We start from the raw sequence: 21,705 nt of genomic DNA on the forward strand, positions 1-21,705 counted from the left end.
AGGAACATGTGGCGCCAACGATTCAGGCACCTGTGGATAATTAAACATATATGCATTGCATATATATCAAAGATTTTGGTCAGTCTATAAGGGCAGTCGTTTTCGGCCAAAGATTTCTCGCTGCCGAGTGCCGATCGTTCTGGCACATCTTCTCGGAGTCGCATGCAACATGGTCTAAAACTTTTGGTGCGTTGTGCTCGGTAATGACCGATGACGAAATGCCCTTTACTATAAATCATCCGTGTTGCTTCTTGGAGGAAGGTTACCCAATAATACATCTAGCATCAATAAATCGCGCATGGCGCGAAAAATTGAATTAAGTTGCATAAATTTTCGAATAAAATACTCTATAATTTATGTTCATTCACGAAATAATTATCCGCACCCCGATTCCACCTCCGTGATTGCCGATATGGGGAGGTTGTGTGGGGTTTTGGAGAGAGCTCGTCAGTAACGTATACGTATACTATAGTACTTCTACCTTATCGAAGTCAGGAATACATATCCCTGTTAAAACCACTTTTTATAACTCTGTTTAGTGATGTCGAACGGTTCGCATTTAAAAGATTCTAATTCTGCTCACTTTCCACAGTTTCTGGCCGCATTTCCAAATGTCAGTACCAATAGACGAAATGCCAACAGTATATTTATTATACTATTCTTAGAAATTACAATGAAACGTCGGTCTTGGCCGTCTGAGAGTCGAGTCAAATGACTTGGCCCGAGTCATGCGCAATGACTCGATTCCTACTCGAGTCAATGCACAGATTGACTCGAGTCGAGTCGAGTCATTTACGTATTTTCAGAAAATGACTCGAGTCAAGTCGAGTCATCAGAAAATCGCGACTCGAGTCGGGACTCGAGTCATTACAAGCCTGTTATACCCACGGTTAAGACTATTCATGAGCTTCGAGCGGGTTAGCTTCGGTCAGCATGTGTCGGTAAATTTGGGCCAAATTTTTATCTCCGCCAATCTTTTAGCGCTGTTGTATGTCGGCCGAAAGCTGAGACGTCATGACCTGTCTTTTGGCGGTAAAGTCCCACAAGAAAATGGTAATGCCAAATGCCAATAGTCCCACACCTAGACCAGTGGTTCTTAACCGCCACCTGCGCTATTGTTAAGCTAATGTACAAGCCTTCCGGGAACACGAAATTTCTGCGGAGTCACAAAAACAAAATTCTACCATACGGCCGCAGATTGACCAGCCTAACCATGATATTGAGAGATAATAAAAGTAGACGTATCTTATCTCGTTCGTATTGTGAATGTATTATTATCTTTTTGCCGCAATGAAATTCATATTGACATTCGATGCTACTGTGACGTCATAATAATTGAGAATTTTTTCCACTCAGCCGTCCTAGCGGTTTTTGTAATGTTATTGTATCATGACATGTGCATAAACTGCATATCCTTGGAATGTATCACGAAACTCTCTATTGATAAACAGGTCATCTATTCGATCGAAAAGATCGTCTGGTCGTATTATGGATGCTGAAGACAGGTAAGCAATTTTCTTGGTGAAAAATCGGGATATACTAGAGTGAATTTTTTATTATGACACCTCCAAAAAATCATATTATCCCTTAATTTTCTTCAATGTGTCATCGAATAGCTATACTTTCAATGAGACACCGGTGTCGACATATAATCACTTCATCATCAATGGTTATTGAATGCTTAATTGCTTATGGTCATAATAAATAATAATGGTCTATAACAGTTACTTACGCAGTTACATAGCAGCCTAATGGCGCTTATTGCTCTGCGCCATGGGCGACAGGCTGCTAGGAGGCAGCAAAATGTGAGGTGATGACCTTTTTTTAGTAAACACAACAAAATTTCCAGTAAATATAATTGAAAAGATTGGAACTTTCAAAATTTGGTCGGCATTTTCAACGAAAGCAATGGACGGCAGCATATGCTTCTACGCCACTGTACAAGTGTACACTGTACACTAAGTCTCTTCAAAAATGACTTTTTTTCTCAAATCGTACTGGCTACTTGATAAAATTGTTAGGTTACCTAATTACGCATACACACCAAATTTGGTTCAATTCCAACCAGTAGCCGCATTGCTACAGGAGAAGATAGTTTCTATTTATTATATAAAAATAAATAGCTAAAAATTTGAAAATTTTCTGTTCACCCCAAGAAAGTGTTAGGTTGTGTACACAAACGATGCTCACCAAATTTGGTTCAATTCCAACCAGTGGAAGTGGAGTTACGGCCGTCGAAGAATTTGGATTATGAATAAAATAGTATTTACGGTGACCAATTCTTTAATTATTTATTATAGTGGTGCCCACCGTAAATACTATTTTATTCAAATCCAAATTTTTCGACGGCGATAACTCCTCTTCCAAAAAAGGTCATTTTTGAAAAGCCCTTCTGTACACTCCTGCTGTCCTACACTACCAAATTATAGCACAGCACAATAAACTTGCCACTTGTGCAATTGATAGCAAGTAGAGATTCGTCACTATTGCATCGCCAGGGATAGTTGAAATTTTGAGCTAAACCGAAACAGGACTGAGCCCACAGTGAAATAATTATGATAACTTGCAGCCGTGATGATGTTAACTGAAGACATTAATATTACTTGAAATGAATAGAGTTTTTTTAGTATGGTGTGTAGGCCTATGGCGTGTGTATGATGAAGTTCCATAAATTTTTGAAGACAACAGCTCAGTGGTTCTCAACCGGTGTGCCGTGAAAGACTATAATGTGCCGATTGGTCTGCTCCCGGGAGCCGCTTGAAAATTTGGCCGACGTATAACAAAATTAAGGAATCCAAATTATGACTGCGTATCGTCTGTGGTTCTATTATTTATTACCCGCACAGGGCACACAATGTATGCGATGTTATGAACAGATAGGTGATAATCGAAGCGACCAAGTACGGTCCGTCAATCTGGTATGCATCCCCACAGCCTATAATATCTGATATAGCAGTGTTCGATCGTTATCTTGATTTATTTTAGGCTTCCGCGCTCTTTTCCATTCTCTTTCTTGAAAACCGTCCTTGCGCGGGTCTTTTTCTGTGCGTTTATTATGTAAGGAAACTGAGCACAGCGATGTAGTGGAGGGGCCTCTATACCGTCAACAGAGGCGGAACACCAACCTGACCTCGTATAATAACATTTGGGAAGGTGATGACTAAAAATAAGTGTAGCAATCGGACAATCTGACCGTGGTGTTGAGGTTTATAGGCCGAAGATGTTGACTTTTTCCCTGGCACCTCCATCAGAACTAATGGCTGACATGACGTCGGCTAATGAATTTTTCCTATTTATTTTTTAGTCGTCTTCTTGCCAAATCTTGCTCTCTGAGTACTCGTTGTTTTGAAGTGTTCATGGTATTTCGACATGATCATTTTACACCAAACTGACATTTCTTACTATTATTCCTGAATTACCAACTAATACCACGGCCCAATTTCACCCCATAGTTGTTGTGAGACATCGCTTACGCGGATCACATAGCGAGGAAGATCCAGATGATCCTCCCACACTTAGAAATGGATCCTGGTACTCGAAGTTCTAGGGTGCCGCGATGGCAAAAGGTTGAGAATCACTTCCCTGGCTACTGCATCAGCTCTACTGGTGGATCTATTCACGCTGGCTGGGGTGGATTTGAAATCATATGCAAGTATACCAATATTACTGACCAGATTGATTCAATAGTTTGATAAATTTTCCGCCCTTTCTCGCTACTACAGAACTTATGCTAACTAAATTCTAATTACAATAAATCCTCCGTTCGCCGTCACAACTATCCAGTCAGGTTCGTTGGTGAATGGTGGGATATACCGTTATACCGGACTTATTCGCTACGGAAAAGCGCGAATGTAAGTATGTGAATCATATGGAAAATATTGGCTGGTGATGAACCGAACCGACCTAGTGTCACTATATTTTTTATATTAATGTGGCTATATATCCATTCCAAACAAAGAAATATAAGAATAAAAAGTATAAATAAACGCATAAATACGCCAGGGAGATCTATATATTCCTAAAGATCGCATACCGTCATCTCCATCTGGTCCATGGGTAAAATCCTATCATGTAAACTGAGATAGGATAAAACATCGTGCATACCGCATACAAGTACCAATGTTATTGACAAAATCCATTTATTGTCTGTAAAATTTTTCGCGCAAAAGGCTACCCATTCGCCCTCCGGCTCGTTCGTGAATTGCATAGCATAATGCCGGAACTATAGTAGGCCTACGCCGCGGAAAGAGTTTACGTGGTCGTCTATCATAATGGTCAGTCATGAAATGACCCGTTGACGGACTGGTTCTGGGGAACGAATCCTTCAAGAAGTTTGGTTGAACATGATCAGCGTATGGCATGGGGGTTGTTATGTTCTTGATCATGCTTGAACAATAACTCATACGACGAGGTTGCAATATGAAATCAGTATATAATCAGCAGAACAACAACTTAATACAGGCGAGACAATCCAGAGTGCAGGTGAAGGAAAGACGATAGAGAACAGAAAACAAGGGTATAAATACGAAGCACGACACACGAGGAAATAGGCTAATGATTGGCAGTAATTACTAATCCTAGACAAATAACAGACAAACGACACAAACGTCAAATGCACGAACGTAATAGGGGTCAAACGTTTTATCTCGTGGGCCGCATTCAACATCTGAATCCCCAGTGTATGACTTGGTTACTATAGTGACCTAAGGTTTATCGCTGTCGATCGTTCGGCAGCGAATTCAGCACAGTGGCATTTCGGCCAAAACCTGATATGTCATGGTATATGTCTTGACGCGGTAAAGCCCGTGGCCGGAATACTGTTGCCTATGTAGTCAAACATCTAGACCAGTGATTCTTAAGCTTAACCTGGGATATTCTTACGCTAATCTGCAAGCCCTTGGGAACACCAAATTTCTACTGAGTGACAAAATATAAATCCACCACTGTATTACGTGTAGACTGCAGCATAATTCTTTTTCTGCGGCCGCAGATTGGCCACCCCTGATATGGAGATACTGAAGGTAGAAGTATAATATCTCTTGGGTATTGAGAATGCATTATCACTTTAATACCAAATTAAAAGTCGCATTGATATTCGATGCGAAAAACAATAAAAACAATCGGAATCAACATCTAGTAGCGCATGATATGTATGTGCAATTGTGACGTAATAATGACAGAGAATTATTCCACCTAGCGGATTTTTATAATGTTATAATGTTATTGTATCGTGTGCATATCCCAGCGAAATGTTTCGCGAAACTCTTTATTAATACGCATGTAATCTATGCGATCGTAGTGATCGTCTGAGGATATGGCGGCTGAGGACAGGTAAGAAGTTTTATTGGTCAAAATCTGCGATTTCCATGACTGAAACCTACCAAACAGTCATTTATTGCTTCCTCAACTTTCTTCAATGTTTCATCGTATTGCTATACTTTCAATGAGACGCCGGGGTCGACATATAATCATTTCTTCAAATTTATTCAATAGTTATTCAAAGTTCATGATCATAACAATTGTTCTATAACATGGTCTTATGGTCTCGTCAATTTTCATTAAGGATCAACCGTTATGGCAATAAGATTTTGTTACCTACAATGGTTATCCTACGCTACCAAATTGTGGCGTAGCCAATAGTAATTCCAGAGTTCCGCCATTGATAGTTCTACTAGTAAATGTAATCTCGTAGGCTGAGTTAGCATCACGATTAATACCAATACATGGAAGTAGCCTACTTGCCAAATCCATTCAATATCTTTAAATTATTTTCCCCCTTTTTGCTACTGCAGAACAAATGATAACATAAAATCTTGCGTTCGTCGTCAGGACTATCCATTCATTCCGGCTTGTTTGTGAATCGCGTGATACACCGGACTTGATTTGGTACGGAAAAGCGTGCATATGTATGAGTGTGAATCGTACTACATAAAGAGGTTGGTGATGAACTGACCCATGATTAGCATTGTCTGTTGGTCGGAAAAGGGCTGTTTCGATCATGGGTAGGCTGGGTAGCTTACGCCGCTATTTAGAATGATACTAACCTTTCGGGAATAAAAGCGACCGTAGCTTCCATATCAGAGGTGTCAAACCCAAATGGGGTCGCGGGTCGCATTCAAACCTTAGAGATCGCTCGCGTGCAGGACCAGTCAAGTTATCCGACAAGAGCGTAATGGTGAAGCGTTCGGCTTCTTGATGGTAGGTCGTGGGTTCTATCCCCGGCCGGGTCAGACCAACGACCTAATTAGTAACACTGGTATCCATGACTTCCCAACTTGACGCTGATGCATTACTGGGATAGCATGGATGGGTGGTGCAAGACTTAGAAAGCCGTAAAAGGCTAAATCGGCACCTTCCTTGTCCAGCGGCACATATGCACATCATGCACTCATGGTATCCATAGGCACGGATCGTGTTTATGCGTATCATGAGTCGGTGTATATGCCGCAAAAACATCAAGGACGAAAATAAACTACGTCCTTTTCTTTACTTATCTCAAAACTTTACCTAATTCTCTTGGTCTTCATTTGAATAATTCATAATCAAGCCAGTGTTGGGATGACTCGAGTCCAGTGTTGGGATCAAGTCACTACCTTCGAGTCACGAGTCATTTCGAGTCACTGCAAATTTTGACTCTAGTCAAGTCAAGTCAATCGATTTTCAAAGGTGACTCGAGTCAAGTCAAGTCACTCGATTTTTGGAGGTGACTCGAGTCAAGTCGAGTCAAGTCAAGTCAAGTCACGAGTCAAGTCACATTTCAAGTCAAGTTGCCTTTTCGAAGTATGAGTCATGATTACGTCATTGCAATTTGCTAGCTGTCTGAAATACAGATTGAGTGGTCATTGGTTCCGAACCGGTGAACGAATATAGAGTTAAATACGCACGCAAGAAGACGCTGCATCGCTCACATATACGTAAAACTATTAAACTACGTAAGTAATTGCATAGCCTCAGTTTATAGTTACCAGCCAAAATAGAGAATAGACAAACGAATTGAGAAGATGCAATACATTACCCATTTACAAATAGATGTGATACAATTCGAGCATGCGTTGAGGACAATATAAAGTATATTCGAATTTAATTCAAATAAAACAAGAGGTTTGGTAAAGGTAAAAGAACAGAGAACAGAAATAGACATTTTGCTATTTTATTACTACTAGAGTGAACGACAACGTAAGCTGTAAGCTTCGATCACTTCGTTTACGGTCAATTTATTTATGAGAAAACAATCGCGGCTCAGTGGAACGCTCGATCATTGAATGATTGATCGCTTTCAAGGGTTGCACCAGCGTTTCGCGAACAATCCGAACATATGCAAGATACAGTGATTTTTATCGACGCCGATTACTTGATGACTTGAAATTGACTCGTGAATTTTGCTCCGAGTCACGAGTCAATCCACATTTCTGATACGTCGAGTCAAGTCAAGTCAAGTCATTTTAGCAAAGTGACTCGAGTCAAGTCAAGTCATACGAAAAAAGTGACTCGAGTCTGACTCGAGTCAAGTCATGACTCGAGTCATCCCAACACTCGAGTCATGACTGGACTCGAGTCAGACTTGAGCCACCTTTTTCGTATGACTTGACTTGACTCGAGTCACCTTGCTAAAATGACTTGACTTGACCTGACTCGGCGTATCAGAAATGAGGATTGACTCGTGACTCGGAGCAAAATTCACTAGTCAATTTCAAGTCATCAAGTTATCCGTGTCGATAAAAATCATTGTATCTTGCATATGCTCGGATTGTTCGCGAAACGCTGGTGAAAGCGTGAAAGCTACTAATTATTCAATCATCATGCGTTTTACTGAGCCCCCATTGTTTTCTCACAAATAAATTGACCGCAAACGAAGTGATCGAAGCTGACAGCTTACGTTGTCGTAAATAGTGGTACAGTAATTTAATAGCAAAATGTTTATTTCTGTTCTCCGTTCTTACCTTAACCAAAACTCTTGTTTTATTGAAATTGAATATAGTTTATGTAGACCTCAACCATTGGTGCAGGCTCGAATTGTATCATATCAATTTGTAAATGGGTAATGTATTGCATCTTGTCAATTCGTTTCTCTATTCTTTATTCTGGCTGGTAACTATAAAATGAGGCGATGCGATTACTTTTAGTTTAGCAGTTCTACGTTTATGTGAGCGATACAGCGCCTTCTTTCGTGTATCTTGAAATCTATATTCGTTCATCGGTTTAAAATCAATGAACACTCAATCTGTATTTTAGACAGCTAGCAAAATGCAATGACGTAATCATGCCTCATACTTCGAAAAGGCAACTTGATTTGAATTGTGACTTGACTCGTGACTTGACTTGACTTGACTCGACTTGACTCGAGTCACCTCCAAAAATCGAGTGACTCGACTTGACTCGACTTGACTCGAGTCAAAATGTGCAATGACTAGAAATGACTCGTGACTCGAAGGTGGTGACTTGATCCCAACACTGAATCAAGCATATATACATAACATTATATTGAATTATAGCACAGATGATAAGGTTCTATCTAGCAACACCGTTATTCGCGAGCGATCGAATTCGCAAATTTACGATGAGTGGCCTGTTGAATACATACAGTAATGAACAGCGAAAACAGTGTCGCTAACGACGATATTAGTTGGCATATTTTTATGCTCCGTTGGTTTAAGTTGTAACGTATGCGTATGCGTTGTGAGGAATATAAGAGATATATCAGTAAACGCGGACGTTGGAATTTGGTTTATTGTTATTAATAAATCGCGATTCGGGTTTCTTTATTGTCCGGGGACCTTTTGAGTCGAAAGTGACACAGTAGTGTGACCACAGACATTTGGATTATATTTTGGGTGGCTGATATATTACACTCACCAACAAAATATTTCATCATGGATTGTAAGAACGATTTTAAGGTAGGCCTACATCAGTGCTCTGAGCACGAAAATAGCACTAGTTTCTGCTAATTCGGTCTTGTTTTCAAAATATGACCGAATTTAAATATTTCTAATTCTAATTTTTTATTTCATATAAACTAGGTTCCATTTTATCCGAACAGCCTATATTAAATATTTTTGAATTGATAGGTCTGTCTGCACTGAAACCACGAGAATGCGACGAAGGTAAAGGCACAATTCGATCAGATTAAATCACAAAAACGCCCCATTTATTCGTATTCCATCGGATTCTCCTATCATACCTTAATTGGTGACATTAAACTTCCTGTAGCCTACCTATAAATGTGTTTAATGTGAAAAAATACATAGCAGTAATTCAGTAATAACAAACCAAGTAGGCCTATGCCTGATCTTACAAAAGACGATAATTTGTAAACACAGACGAAATGAATAAGAAAGCAATAATTTTGTTTGCCGGGGAGTATTCAGAGCTTCAGGAAGAAATAAATCCAACACAGGATGTGTATTAGTTAATTTTGTAGATGTAACTCTGGTAATTTACTCAAATTAGCTTGAAGTCACCTGCAGCAAAGTCTTGTACGACTTTGCTGGGGACATATTCGCAATAGGCTAGGTACTGGCAGTAAGCTGCCATCATGTGAGTATCCCAACTCTCTTGATATCTCTCTTCCATTTATTTGATATATAGGCGAAACCTTCCACTTTGTTCCTTACTTATCTTTCCGATATTTTCGGGGAAGCGATGATAGTAAACGTTATGCTCATTGCTCATGCTTTTCCTTGATCCAAGAACGTTCCTAAGCATCACTTTAAGGCGACCCATATCCTTGCTTGCTTTTGTCGTTCCAACCAAACTCAATACGATATGTTTAGTTGATCTTGACTAAAAGGCGTCATTTTACTCTGCATTCGTATGACGGAGCCGGTGTCACTGCAGCTGCTAGACCAACTATTATTACCATCTTCGTCTTCCACTGCATCCTATAGCATATATATTCGAAATCATGCCTAGCAGGGTCGTAAAACTGCAACAGGAATTTCAGGGCAGTGAGCAATTGGCTGTAAAGATTAGTCAATGCTGGCGTAGTGCTATGACTTCTTGAATCTTAACTGTCATTTATCTCCTCCTATAGCTCAAACTGGGGGAGGGGTTAATTAATGTAATCAGTCCATACAGTAAAATAGTCTCTAAATCAGGGGGGCCAACTTTTCCAGTCGGCGGGGCGGATATGGTAAAATGAAGTAGGCTACTTGGCGGGCCGGATTCCTGAATCTATACATTTATTACCGTAATGTACTTCATTAGCTGTTTATGTCGATGAGACATCTGGGGTCAATGAAATTGTGTACAGGTTCTTTGAACTTTGGCTGCTTGATAGGGGATAATCCTCGATTTATCAACGAAAAACTCACATAACTCCGCTTCTGCTGGTCGGAATTACCTCAAATTTGTTTTGCAACGTCTTTGAAGACAGCTCAACAATTTCATGGGGTTGGCGGAAAATTTTTTCAATTTTCCATAATAAATTAAAAATTTTAATTGGATCTGCGGAGTCGTATACTTGTTAGAATCGAACCAAATTTGGTGTGCAGCGTTTTTAGGGTAACCTGACAATTTAATCAGTGAATGGCTGAAATCCGGGAAAAAAGTTATTTATAAACAGCCCTTGGCCACCCTAGAATAGAGTCATGGTCCTGCTGAATGCTCGGTAATCGCTGGCGCTGATTCGCCTTTCTATAAAAGATGCATATTTTTTTACTTACTACCCGTATTAAAAATGTAGACTTCTAGCGACATGAAATTGCCACCGGATGCGATTATTGCTATTTTTATGTGGCAATAACTAGACCTACCGCAGTACCGTAAATCTATAGCTGAAGGTTGACATCATAGGCGTAGCTGGGCGATAAAAGACGCCGTTGTCTCTCCTATTTGCCACTTGTACATTGTGACTCCATACGTGTCACTATCACTGAGCTATTTAAACACCATACGTCTCATCAGAGTCGGCTGGAAAGCTTGAGGTAGCCTACGTATAATTAGACAATATGAACACCTGTTTTGTGCGAAGAACATGTCGATTATAACTAAATTTTCACAAAATCTACAATTTTCGATATAGCCTTGTGGCTCAATGAACTACGTGTCACTGTGACGTCATAATGATAGTAATTATTGCACAAAGCGATTTTTTTCTCGCATTGTTATCGTATCGCGTGTATAATGCACTGTGCGTATCCTAGTGAAATGTTTCGAGGAACTCTCTATTAATAGTCATGTCTTATATTTGATCGCAAAGATCGTCTGGCTATATGGATGCTGAAGATAGGTAAGAAGTTTTCTTGGTAAAAATTCGCGAAATCCTTGACTGACACCTCCAGAACAATGAGATTTAATCCTTGTTTATTACCTTATGTCAATGTTTCGTCGAAATGCTACACTTTCATTGAGACACCGGCGTCGACATAGAATTATTTTTTCTAATTAATGGTGATGTGTTCGACTTCGTGATCGGTAGGTCGTGGTTCGAACCCCGGCCGGGTCAGACCTAAGAGTCGAGAACTGGTATCCGCAGCTATCCTGTTAGACGCACCCATGGATAGCGTGGATGAGAAACAAAAACAGGGGTGCGGACTAGGTGACCTAGGGGTCACATCGCATCTTCGTCGTCAAAGCATCTCGATGGGGCAGGCGAAAATGAATATCATATATCTATCTCTCCCTCTCTCTCATGGTCATAATAAATTGGTCTATGATATCTCGTTATATTCATTAATGATCAACGGTTATATCAGTGAGATTGAACAATCCTACAATCCTACACTATCACATCATAGCGTAATCAATAGTATTTCCGGGTGGCGCAATTGACAGCTCGTAGAGTTTGGTCACTATTGCATCGCCTGGGGGGAGATGTGGTACCGATGGATCACTGGGACCGAAAATACTTGAAAAATTTTCCATGATAATTCCATGATTGCACTCCGTGAATTTTTGTACAATAACATGCTGACAGAATCTTTCCTCACATGCAAAAAAATTCGACCTGCGCGAGTTATGGGGTCTGTGACGAATGATTTACGTTTTAGGGGGTATGAAGTAAATTTAGATCGACATTTGCATTTTTCTATATCACCTCACAGACTAACAAACCCGCCATAATTTTTGATGTGAATTATAGGGCTTGTATCAGGGTATATAATGCCACATATTTTTTGAATCAATACCATCCTCGAGTGGACTATTTTCAAGTCAATTACAATATTTATGGGGTGGGGGACCTATGGTACCATAGCCAAATCAAGCCAAATAGATGGGCCAACTAATCACTTAACAACAGAAACTCGACTGCATATATATAGGCGTTAAATCATAGTTACATGTGGTGTTTTATCCCTATTACGAGGTATTTGAAAGTCAAAATGTCGATTTGCGGGTAATATGTATGTGGCATTAATTTTGTATGTTTAGGCGTAAATCAAAGCATGATTTTATGCCAACATTTGGGTTGATATAATCTATTTTATTCTTGAAGGTCGCGACGAAACATTCTTCATTGGCTTGTTGTAGCTTAGCTTACAGTACACAACTAAACAAGTTAACAAATTTGAGTTTTTGAGCGTATGTCTCATAGGTCCCATGATCGTGTGCCTTTGGACCCACCGGGTGGGGACTGGGGACCGTTCGAGCAACAAATTTTAAACGTTCATAAATATTTTTTGAATAATCGCATATTCATGTAAATGTCCGCGATAGTTAGAGCTTGTATCAAAGTGTTGAGACAGCAAAAGATCCGCTATTCTCGGCTGAAGATTTGAGGGCTAGAGATCATTTTGCAATTTTTGATCCATCGGTACCACATCTCCTCTATTGTTTAAGTTGATATAGACCTAAACAGAGCTGTGCCCGCAGTGAAGGCAGTGTCTTGATTTCCAACAGTGATGATGCTAACTGTTTCATCAGTATTTCTTCCGGTCGCTAGAATAACCATTTGGGATCAGATATCTTGATTTCAATCTGTACTTATATAGGCCTACCCAAACCAGGAACATCTTGATTCTAGATGTTCTAGATATCTCTGACCCAAACATACAACTATTCCCAGATTATACATAAAACAGGATGGACTAATGTTCCGAAAAGTCTCTTTATCGAAGAATTATTGTTGAAATGAAATATATTACATTGAAATTAAAAATTAGCATTTTCCCGATGTAACTAGGATTTCACAGTTCTAAGGCATTATGAGGTGCGGGATAACTGGTATCTTTGGTGAGAGAAAACATGATTAATATTTATCTAGATGAGCTTTAGCTCGATTGTTCAGTAAAGCCAGTATTTCCAATGTTCGCATGCAACTCAGTGCAATTATTTGCTAGAGATATGAGAGCTGCAATGCATAATACATTTACTCTGAAACAATTTTGATTACTCGCAAATTTAATTCTGGCATTATTTCAGCATCGACAAGCAGAGGATGGAAAATTCATTTTCGCCATCCTCAGCTGGATTCGATTTCATTCCTAAACGGAAAAAAATGACGGTTTGTTGCATTACTGCATATTACTGCATATTTGGCAATATTCATTTTATATCGCAGGTGCTTTTATGAACAGCATGTCGCGTACCGTACTGCATTCAATCAATCTTTTGTGTGTCGATGTCATGTTTGATTGTATTTTTGAATTTTGCGCTGATGAGTCAATTCTCTCTCTTTCTCCGTCCCTAACATTCTACTGGCAACATACATTTATGTAGGCTCCCTCTAATATTCCATCTCCACGCCCTATTGAAGATGTCCAGCCAATTAGTCCTTCTAGTAATATAGGCGTCAGAAGAGTAAGCTCGTATCAATTTCGCATAATTCATCTTGCAGACATTCCGTAGAGCTATGAACCGGGTTGTAGCTTTGTTTTCGTGGCTTTCCTCATTTCGATGCTCGAACTGCAAGGTAAGAACATTGTTAAATATAATGTATGAAATAGTTACTTCAAAATATATCATTTGCAGCGCACGAAATCGGAAGATCAGAGTCAGGTGAGACTTAATTGAAGCATATCTGATGAGAAGGTGTTTAATTTCATCCGATCATTTTTTTGACCCTGTCATTCCGATATCAACTCTGATCAAGCAGTAGCGAATGATTGAGCTTTCTGATTATTCTGTTAGTTATTACATAACCTTTTATCTCGTTTGTACCTCTTTGAAATCAGCAACTGGTTCACACACGTCTTCTGAAATGACTGGTGCTGTACGAATTCGATTCTACGGCCCATGATGGAGATTTAAGACGGGCAAAGTATATCAGGAATACGGTATGACAGATGTCCGTGGGGCGCCAGAAATGAACATAGCGTCACAATGTCAATATCAAAATGTTGAATGCTTTGAGGACCTTGTTCCCACCTCGCTGTTGCATTTCCCAATCAAAACCATCATTGTATCGACGTTTAACATCAACATCTACTTCCAAAGCCCCTTTTCATGGATTTCATCGACTAATGGCCCCCTATTATAAGGGTTATTAATGACGAGTGATTGAGATCAGTTTAGAAATCAGTTTATAGGCCTTTTTGGTTCAGGTTCGATTTTGTGAAATATATCAGACTTTCATCGTGGCATATGACTACTCGACTCTTCAATATATAATATTTGTGCGTACACGTGCATGCCTTCCTACGTTCTTATTTGCATGCATAATATGGATTAAAATGTTGTACTCGATTTAGACCGCGGCATAAAGTCTGAGGTCGATTACGGTTTTGTGTGCCAATGGTGTACACCTGTACATCTGGATTGGTAAACGGGTGAAAATACGTAGTATGTTTATATCAAAGTCCGGCAACTCAATTTTACATTAAGTCTTAGTTCTGGTCTGGCCAGGGATTGAACAGGCGACCCAACAATCAAAAAGCTGGGTAGTTCTGGAATTACCTTGTGTTGTGTCTCCGCGCTACTTAGTAGACCTACAGACTGATAAAGAACTGAGAGTGGGCTAGTATCGATGCCTGCACCTGGCAGTCAAGGTTGCCACCATTCTTCAGTTGAGCGACCAATAGCTTGGTAACGAATACTTTAAATCAGTGGTCGGCAACTTTTATGCAACCAAGAGCTACTTCTTGGGTACTGATTGAAGCGACGGGCTACCATTTACTCCCACCGTTTACCCTTACCAGACTCAATTTTCGCTTTGATATTCATAGCACTGGGCAGGAATCACATTATGGTAAGAATTCTAAGAGAGTCTTTTAAATCAAAACATCTCATTTCAACTAGTAAGTCAATAAGATATTTTAAGGTATCATCAATTACTTCGCGCCATGTTTGTATAAATTATACAAGAACAGTCAACTCAAATTTTAAAATAATCATGTCACACTTTAGACTGGACATCATTCTTTCTATTTCTGTATCAGTCAGTGGGAAGCCTGGCATTGCATGCTATCAACTAGTGCGCTGTACTCTGGTCAACTTGACACTGCAACTCTGAGCGAGTGCTTCAGATGTGCATTCGTGAGGCGTGTTCTTAGTTTGTTTTTGATATCTGGTTTGGACATCGTAACATGTGATTTTGGCAGGGATTAAAAAACTGCGTGCATGTAAGGGCACTAAATCGATTGTCCTTCGCAGAATCATTTATTGCTATTATTTAATTCTCTAGCCACCCTGGAAGTCCGCGGACTTGGAAAACGGTCAAAATGACCAACCGGCCTCCGCACGTCGCTCTAAATCCCAGGAAAAACTCCAGGTTGGTCATGGCTATAGTATGGTATTTCTGAAGGTCTGGAAAGTACTCAAATCGTGGATTGGACAGAGGTGGTCAAAGTAGTCAAGAAATCTACTCAAGTAGAAGTAGAAGTAGCGATGAAAATATCTACTCAAGTACGAGTAGAAGTACTTCCTCCATAAGCAACCTAAAACTACTTGAAGTAGAAGTAGAATTGACTGACTTTAAAAGTACTCAAGTAAGTAAGTAGTTATGAAAACGATCCTAATTCGTTCACATGAATTGTAAAAAGGTGAAAATTGAGCTATGCGATAGGTGACGAGCTTGATTCATATTGATGCATACCAGCAGTCATCCAATTTTCGATAGCATAAGTATTCGTCCACATCATGGGATCAAAATGAGTATTGATATGGAAATGTGATGATATTCCTCTGCTTTCTCGAACAGCACGTTTTAGAAAATAGCATGGTACGGCGCCATTCCCCATATTATAAGGCCCGTAGTTTAGTCGACGAGCAATACGGAGAAGTTGTATAGGATGCGCTGTAAACACTTTGCTCGATTAGTATACGTTAATAAAAAATACGGTGCACCGTAAAAATGCCATATTGTGTAGATTTATTTCCAGTAATTAAAGGCATTGCTACACTTGCTTTCATGCTTCAACAGGTATATTATCCAGACAAAAGAGCTGATGATAATTATAACTCAAAGTATATGATACTGGGAATTGAAAATGAATTATAAATGCTACTTCTAAAAGCGGAACATGTATTTCATGTTTTTAGTCCAGAAAGTTTCAAAGGTAGTATGCTAAAACAGCTCTAAAACTAAAAAAAGTCAGAGTCCACTTTTCCATATTTGGACACGCCATGGACATGCTAGATTACGATATGACAAGTAAATGCTAGATTGCGAAACATCAGTTTCAAACGTTATGATGAGCCATATATGCTGTGATGTATTATTTGATATGGACGAAGGGCGACAATGTGGTGTGAACGGAACCACGCCATCCCTCTACCTAAATTATATTCACCGATACTTTCGTGAAATCATACTGGTCGCTCCGGACCCAGCACTACGCGCCAAGCGCGACGAAAATTCTGGGCTTTACTAAACTTTTATGAAAATTAAATGTTGATACTCCGTGAAAACAGCCTCGAAATTCCTCAGGCTATCTTCCTGATTGGAAGATTGAACTACTTCTACTTAACAAACTGAAAATAGCGAAAAGTAAGTAAGTAGATCACAAAATATTACGAAGTAGAAGTAGCGAAAATCAGATCTACTTGAGTAATTACCAGAAGTAGAGGAAAACTACTTGAGTACTTCGAAAAAGTAGAAGTACTTCGTTACTGTCCACCTCTGGGATTGGATTACCTCAAATAATCCTAATAAGGCATATCTAAAACTCTTACAGAAGAATGTTATTTCTTAAGGTCTGGAAAGTACTCAAATCGTGGATTGGATTAACTCAAATAATCTTAATAAGGCATATCTAAAACTCGTACAGAAGTATGGTATAGCATATTTTCTACTAACTTTATATCCCAGATTTGTTTTCACATATCCCGCTAGAAACAATATCATGTTTTTCCCTCTATCAGGGTTAGTTTAAACCGGTAAATTGATCAAAATGCAACTAGATATATCTGATACCTTATCCTCCTCAATCACATTATGGGTCAATGAAGTTCTTATATACCCCATGGCTCCGGGTACTTGAGGCATAGGCGCCGACTTTTATTTTTGCATGGGGTGGCGGCAGGCGCGTAGTCAGGGGGTGTCGAAACACCCTCCGTTTGAAACGCAAAACCCCTTCCTTTTGAAATGGCCCATCTGACGCTAATATTCAGTTGCAATTCAACAAGTCGTGTTATCAGTGTTACGCTGGGCCAATTAGCGAGATTCGTCTGTGCAGTGTGCACGCATATCGCATCGCTCAATGTAACGCGACGCGATCTCCCGCTGAGATGATTGCGAAACTAGGTCATTGATTGCCGCCATATCGGCATGCGTCGCTGGACTGAGCAGTAACACGGCGCGACAATTCTGGAACACGAAAGATAGGCAAGAATAATGATTTGATTACAAACGCGCACGGCCTATCGGTAATTATTCCTCACCGCCAACGCAATGGGTTTTTACTTAGTATTGAGTAGCTCGCATCGCGACAATTGCTGGTTGCTGATTAAAACATCGATTTTGACTGCATTGCTGCATTTCCTGATTAACGTTCGCAAAGAATAATTGGATTAATATTATGGGCACTGGAATAGTTTCCAACTAGCAGGCACACACAATAAAACTCCGTTCAACTATGCGCTACGAGAATATTTATCACAAAAATGTTTCGCAAAATATTTTAAACGCGACTTGCGGCCCTCATCGATGCAAATAATGCAATTTTATTTGTAGACGGTGAACGTTTATTTGATCGGCAAATCGCGATAGGAGACGATGTTTCTCAGAGTGTGCGATGAAATTTACGTTTCCAACGACGAGGTCGAATTTGTACATCAATAAGGATCGTTAGTTTGCTGAAATCAGCATCAGTACGCTGTGCGAAATACATAGTAGTGATCAATTTTATCGGACTGTACAATCGGCCGGCAAGGTTGCGCTGATAGCGAAGTTGCAGACAAGCCGCAAACCTGCAATAATTAGAATTACAGGGTGCGCTAGTCATACCTAAATACCCAGATTCGGCAATGGCAATGAGCACAATTTGTTCAGACGCGGGCATAAGTTTTAATCAAAAAGATACATAAACACAAACAATATTACACTCAGAGATTGTTACTGTTTGGCGGAAGTGTTTCTGCGGACGACAGTAGGCCTGCATGCGGACGCGCTAAATCAAAGCACCGCCGATAGTGCACATGTGATATCGATGACCCAGTTCGCATACAAATGATTCTCACTAATTTGCAGTACGCAGCATCGATAATACGAATTAGTGAATTGGCATTTGGACTGGATTTATAGTTTTAATACCGACAACGCGCTGGTTAACATCAGCCCGGGGCCTTCGGCCTACGTAAGTCCCGATCAGCCAGTCGAATTTGATCGCGAAACGGTACAATTGTAATTATCCAGGTGTTATTGAAGCAAAAGCAATATGGGCGCATGCCGCAACCTTATCCATACAAATACAAATCCCGATGGTCTGAAATTCGATCCGCGACATGGTTGCGCGCGATAGAGTCCGTCCAGCAATGGAGTTTGTTGGAACATAAAAGGTTCCCGCTCAAACTAATCGAATAAATTCAGAATTTACGCCACCGAGAACTGCTTGTTGCATCAATATTTGACAACATGATTCAACGCCGTGCACTGCACAATGCGCACTATAATAACAATCAAACAAACACTGATAAGTGTCTTCGAAGAATACGAGTGTATTAAGCAGACAAGAATTAGTAGCCTGGAGATGATAGCAAACGAGAAAGCGAGTATCTAATAAGTAATTACTCAACTTGCGTATACCAAAATGGGGTTCCGAGTCTGACATCGCGACAATTGTTTGCAATTGAATATGCGCACTTTGCGCAGAACAGACTTTCAATTCGCAGGCATACAATAGCACACTGCCCTATTTCACACAACTAACTCAAGAATTATTTTGTAATCGAATACGTTCGCAAAGACAAGTTAATTAATAGAAGTAGAACGTGAATTCGCTCATTCGGTATAGAAAAAGCTGGTATTTCTCCGAGCACGCGCGTCGAAATCGACGTCGTAAACGAGGTCGCTTCGATTGTATGATTACCAATCACGAATTACAATTTATTGGGGCGTTTTAAGCACTATTTCAAGCTGAGTATTCAATTAATCGCGCGCGTATCGGGTAATAGTAAATATAGTTGGCATTTACGCGATAATCATAGACTTGCTAATTGACAGCATAGATGGCGGGTGATTAACCAATTTGTATGGGGTGTCCGCCACCCCATAATTATGTCATGGGGTGGCTGAGCCACCCCGCCACCCCATAATTCGGCGCCTATGCTTGAGAGTACATAATTCTGTAACGAATCTCTTAAAATTCACAATCACTTCAAGCAAGTATCAGCGGAGCATTCGTGCTTTTATTTGCACAGATTTTGGAGCCTGAAGAAAGCGGCAAGAAAGTGCCGGTGCCGCTATCCTATGACAAACCTGCTCAGGTAAATGCTTTGTTGTATGTTACTATAAGTGAAATGGATAGATAGTTTAATACTTCATCGCTTGCCGAATATGAACAAATAAACAAAATCTCTATGGATTAGGTGACGACTAGCGACCGCGAGGCTAGTATGAACTAGTTCATGTAAGTTTTTGATAAGAAATATTTGACCAACAATATGGCGTATCGAAAAATGAGAAATATATTGAACCGCATCAAAAGCTTGCCCGCCTCTTATTATCGCAGTCTTTATTCACAGTAAAACTGGTAAATACACACATAATCCAGGAGCAACCTGCCCCCCCCCCAAGGAAACTGTCTTGATTGAAGTAAACTTTTAAAATTTCAGAAATATAGTCAAATTGTTATTCCTATGCAATACATGGAGATGTCAGATTACAGAATCGCAGTAGATGAAGAATTGACAAGGGTTGCAGAGCAGAAATAGAGATGATTGAAAATGAAGAATCGAAATTACAGATATTATGCTGCGATTCACGCGCACAAGTGTAATTTTAGTCCAGTGGTGCATTCAAGGCCTTCCGAAAAATATGCACATTGCCCAATAACGTGACCTTCTGGATCATGTCGAATCGAACGTTACCCGGAATCTAATGGATATGTCTCATGAGTTTTTTGCTTACGACCCCTGTAGCGCCAATGACTATCGGTACAATGTTTACTTTGCATCGCCACATTTTCACACATTCCATTTTGAGATCTGCGTATTTCGAATATTTTTCTGATTCTTTTTGTAGTATGTTGTGATCAGCTGGGAAAGCCAGTTCAATGAATAAGCATTCTCTTTTCTTTTTCAGTTTGATTATCATATCCGGGTGGTTGCTCCAGATTTCGTGGTCAGTTATAACTGGTACATAACACATAATTTTTACTTGGTCGTTTTCTGTCACTGGTGCTGGCTGTAATCATACCAATTTTTTTGTCGAAGTGGTGATGTTAAAATGTTTGCATAATTCAAGATGAATGTAGTGACCAACCTTATTGTGTCTCCATGCGTATTCGGTAGCTGAAATTAAGTGCACCCCAGCCGTGAGATGTGCTACAGTTTCATTTTGGTTGTGGCACATTCTGCATTTGCCGTTCGTGTTTTGCTTCAGAATTCTTTTGCGATAGTATTTTAATATTAAGATTATTATTATTTATTATTAAAAACATGTTATTGAGGATCAAAGACGAAATCCCCGGTTGGTGAATATGGTGATTTATCTAACTTTATGAAATCTGTTGTTAATTCCATATCTTTGAAGTAGTTTGATTTTTTGTGATTCTTCGGCACTTGAATCGAGAAGTCGGATTGTCTCCTCGCGTATATCTGTCATTTGTTAATGGATTGTTAAACACAACGAAATTGATTCTATTTCAGAATTGGTCAATAGGCCATGGTGTGATATTTGAGGGATTTATGCGTTGTATCGACTATATTTATGTGGAATGTTACTGATAGAAATGCTTGTTGTTATCGACAGACGGTAATCCGATAGTGACTCAAACATTACAATGCAAAATTTGAAATCAATTACAAAAATTCAATCTTTTATGTCTTTTCTCCAGTACCGGACAGTGTTGTAATCATGCCGGGATCTGCTCTTCTTTTTCTAAATAGATTTTGATATTATAAATTTGTTTCTAAATAGATTTTGGAACGCGAAAGTAAAGAAATGCAAATGCAAATGCATACCGAAGAACTTTCTGAAGCAAAATCTCTTCCGCAGGTAATTATTTCACATTAATTAGTTATTGCATTTTCCATCAAAACACATAGTTGATTTTTTTAAATGAACCATCGACATCCACTGATGCCGAAACAGTTTTGTCTGAGAACGCCGAAGGCAAGCTCACTGTGGGTAGAGAAGAATAGTTTCAAAACAACGTCCCATTAAATCCA

General features: G+C 39.6%; 1 protein-coding gene across 1 annotated transcript; it reads left to right on the forward strand.

The window, feature by feature from the left end:
• The first annotated feature begins 5,240 nt into the window (after positions 1 to 5,240).
• On the forward strand, positions 5,241 to 21,678 carry LOC145455950 (uncharacterized). The gene is made up of 8 exons (XM_080333982.1): positions 5,241 to 5,331; positions 13,360 to 13,441; positions 13,775 to 13,849; positions 13,909 to 13,935; positions 15,560 to 15,646; positions 19,735 to 19,800; positions 21,455 to 21,532; positions 21,583 to 21,678. The coding sequence occupies exons 1-8, from the start codon at positions 5,315 to 5,317 to the stop codon at positions 21,676 to 21,678; spliced, it is 528 nt and encodes a 175-aa protein (XP_080190108.1). The 5' UTR covers positions 5,241 to 5,314.
• Positions 21,679 to 21,705: the final 27 nt, after the last annotated feature.

The sequence above is a fragment of the Botryllus schlosseri genome, chromosome 14 (genome assembly GCF_051294905.1).
Source record: "Botryllus schlosseri isolate E-star chromosome 14, Bs_hap1, whole genome shotgun sequence".
Classification (NCBI taxonomy): Eukaryota; Metazoa; Chordata; class Ascidiacea; order Stolidobranchia; family Styelidae; genus Botryllus; species Botryllus schlosseri.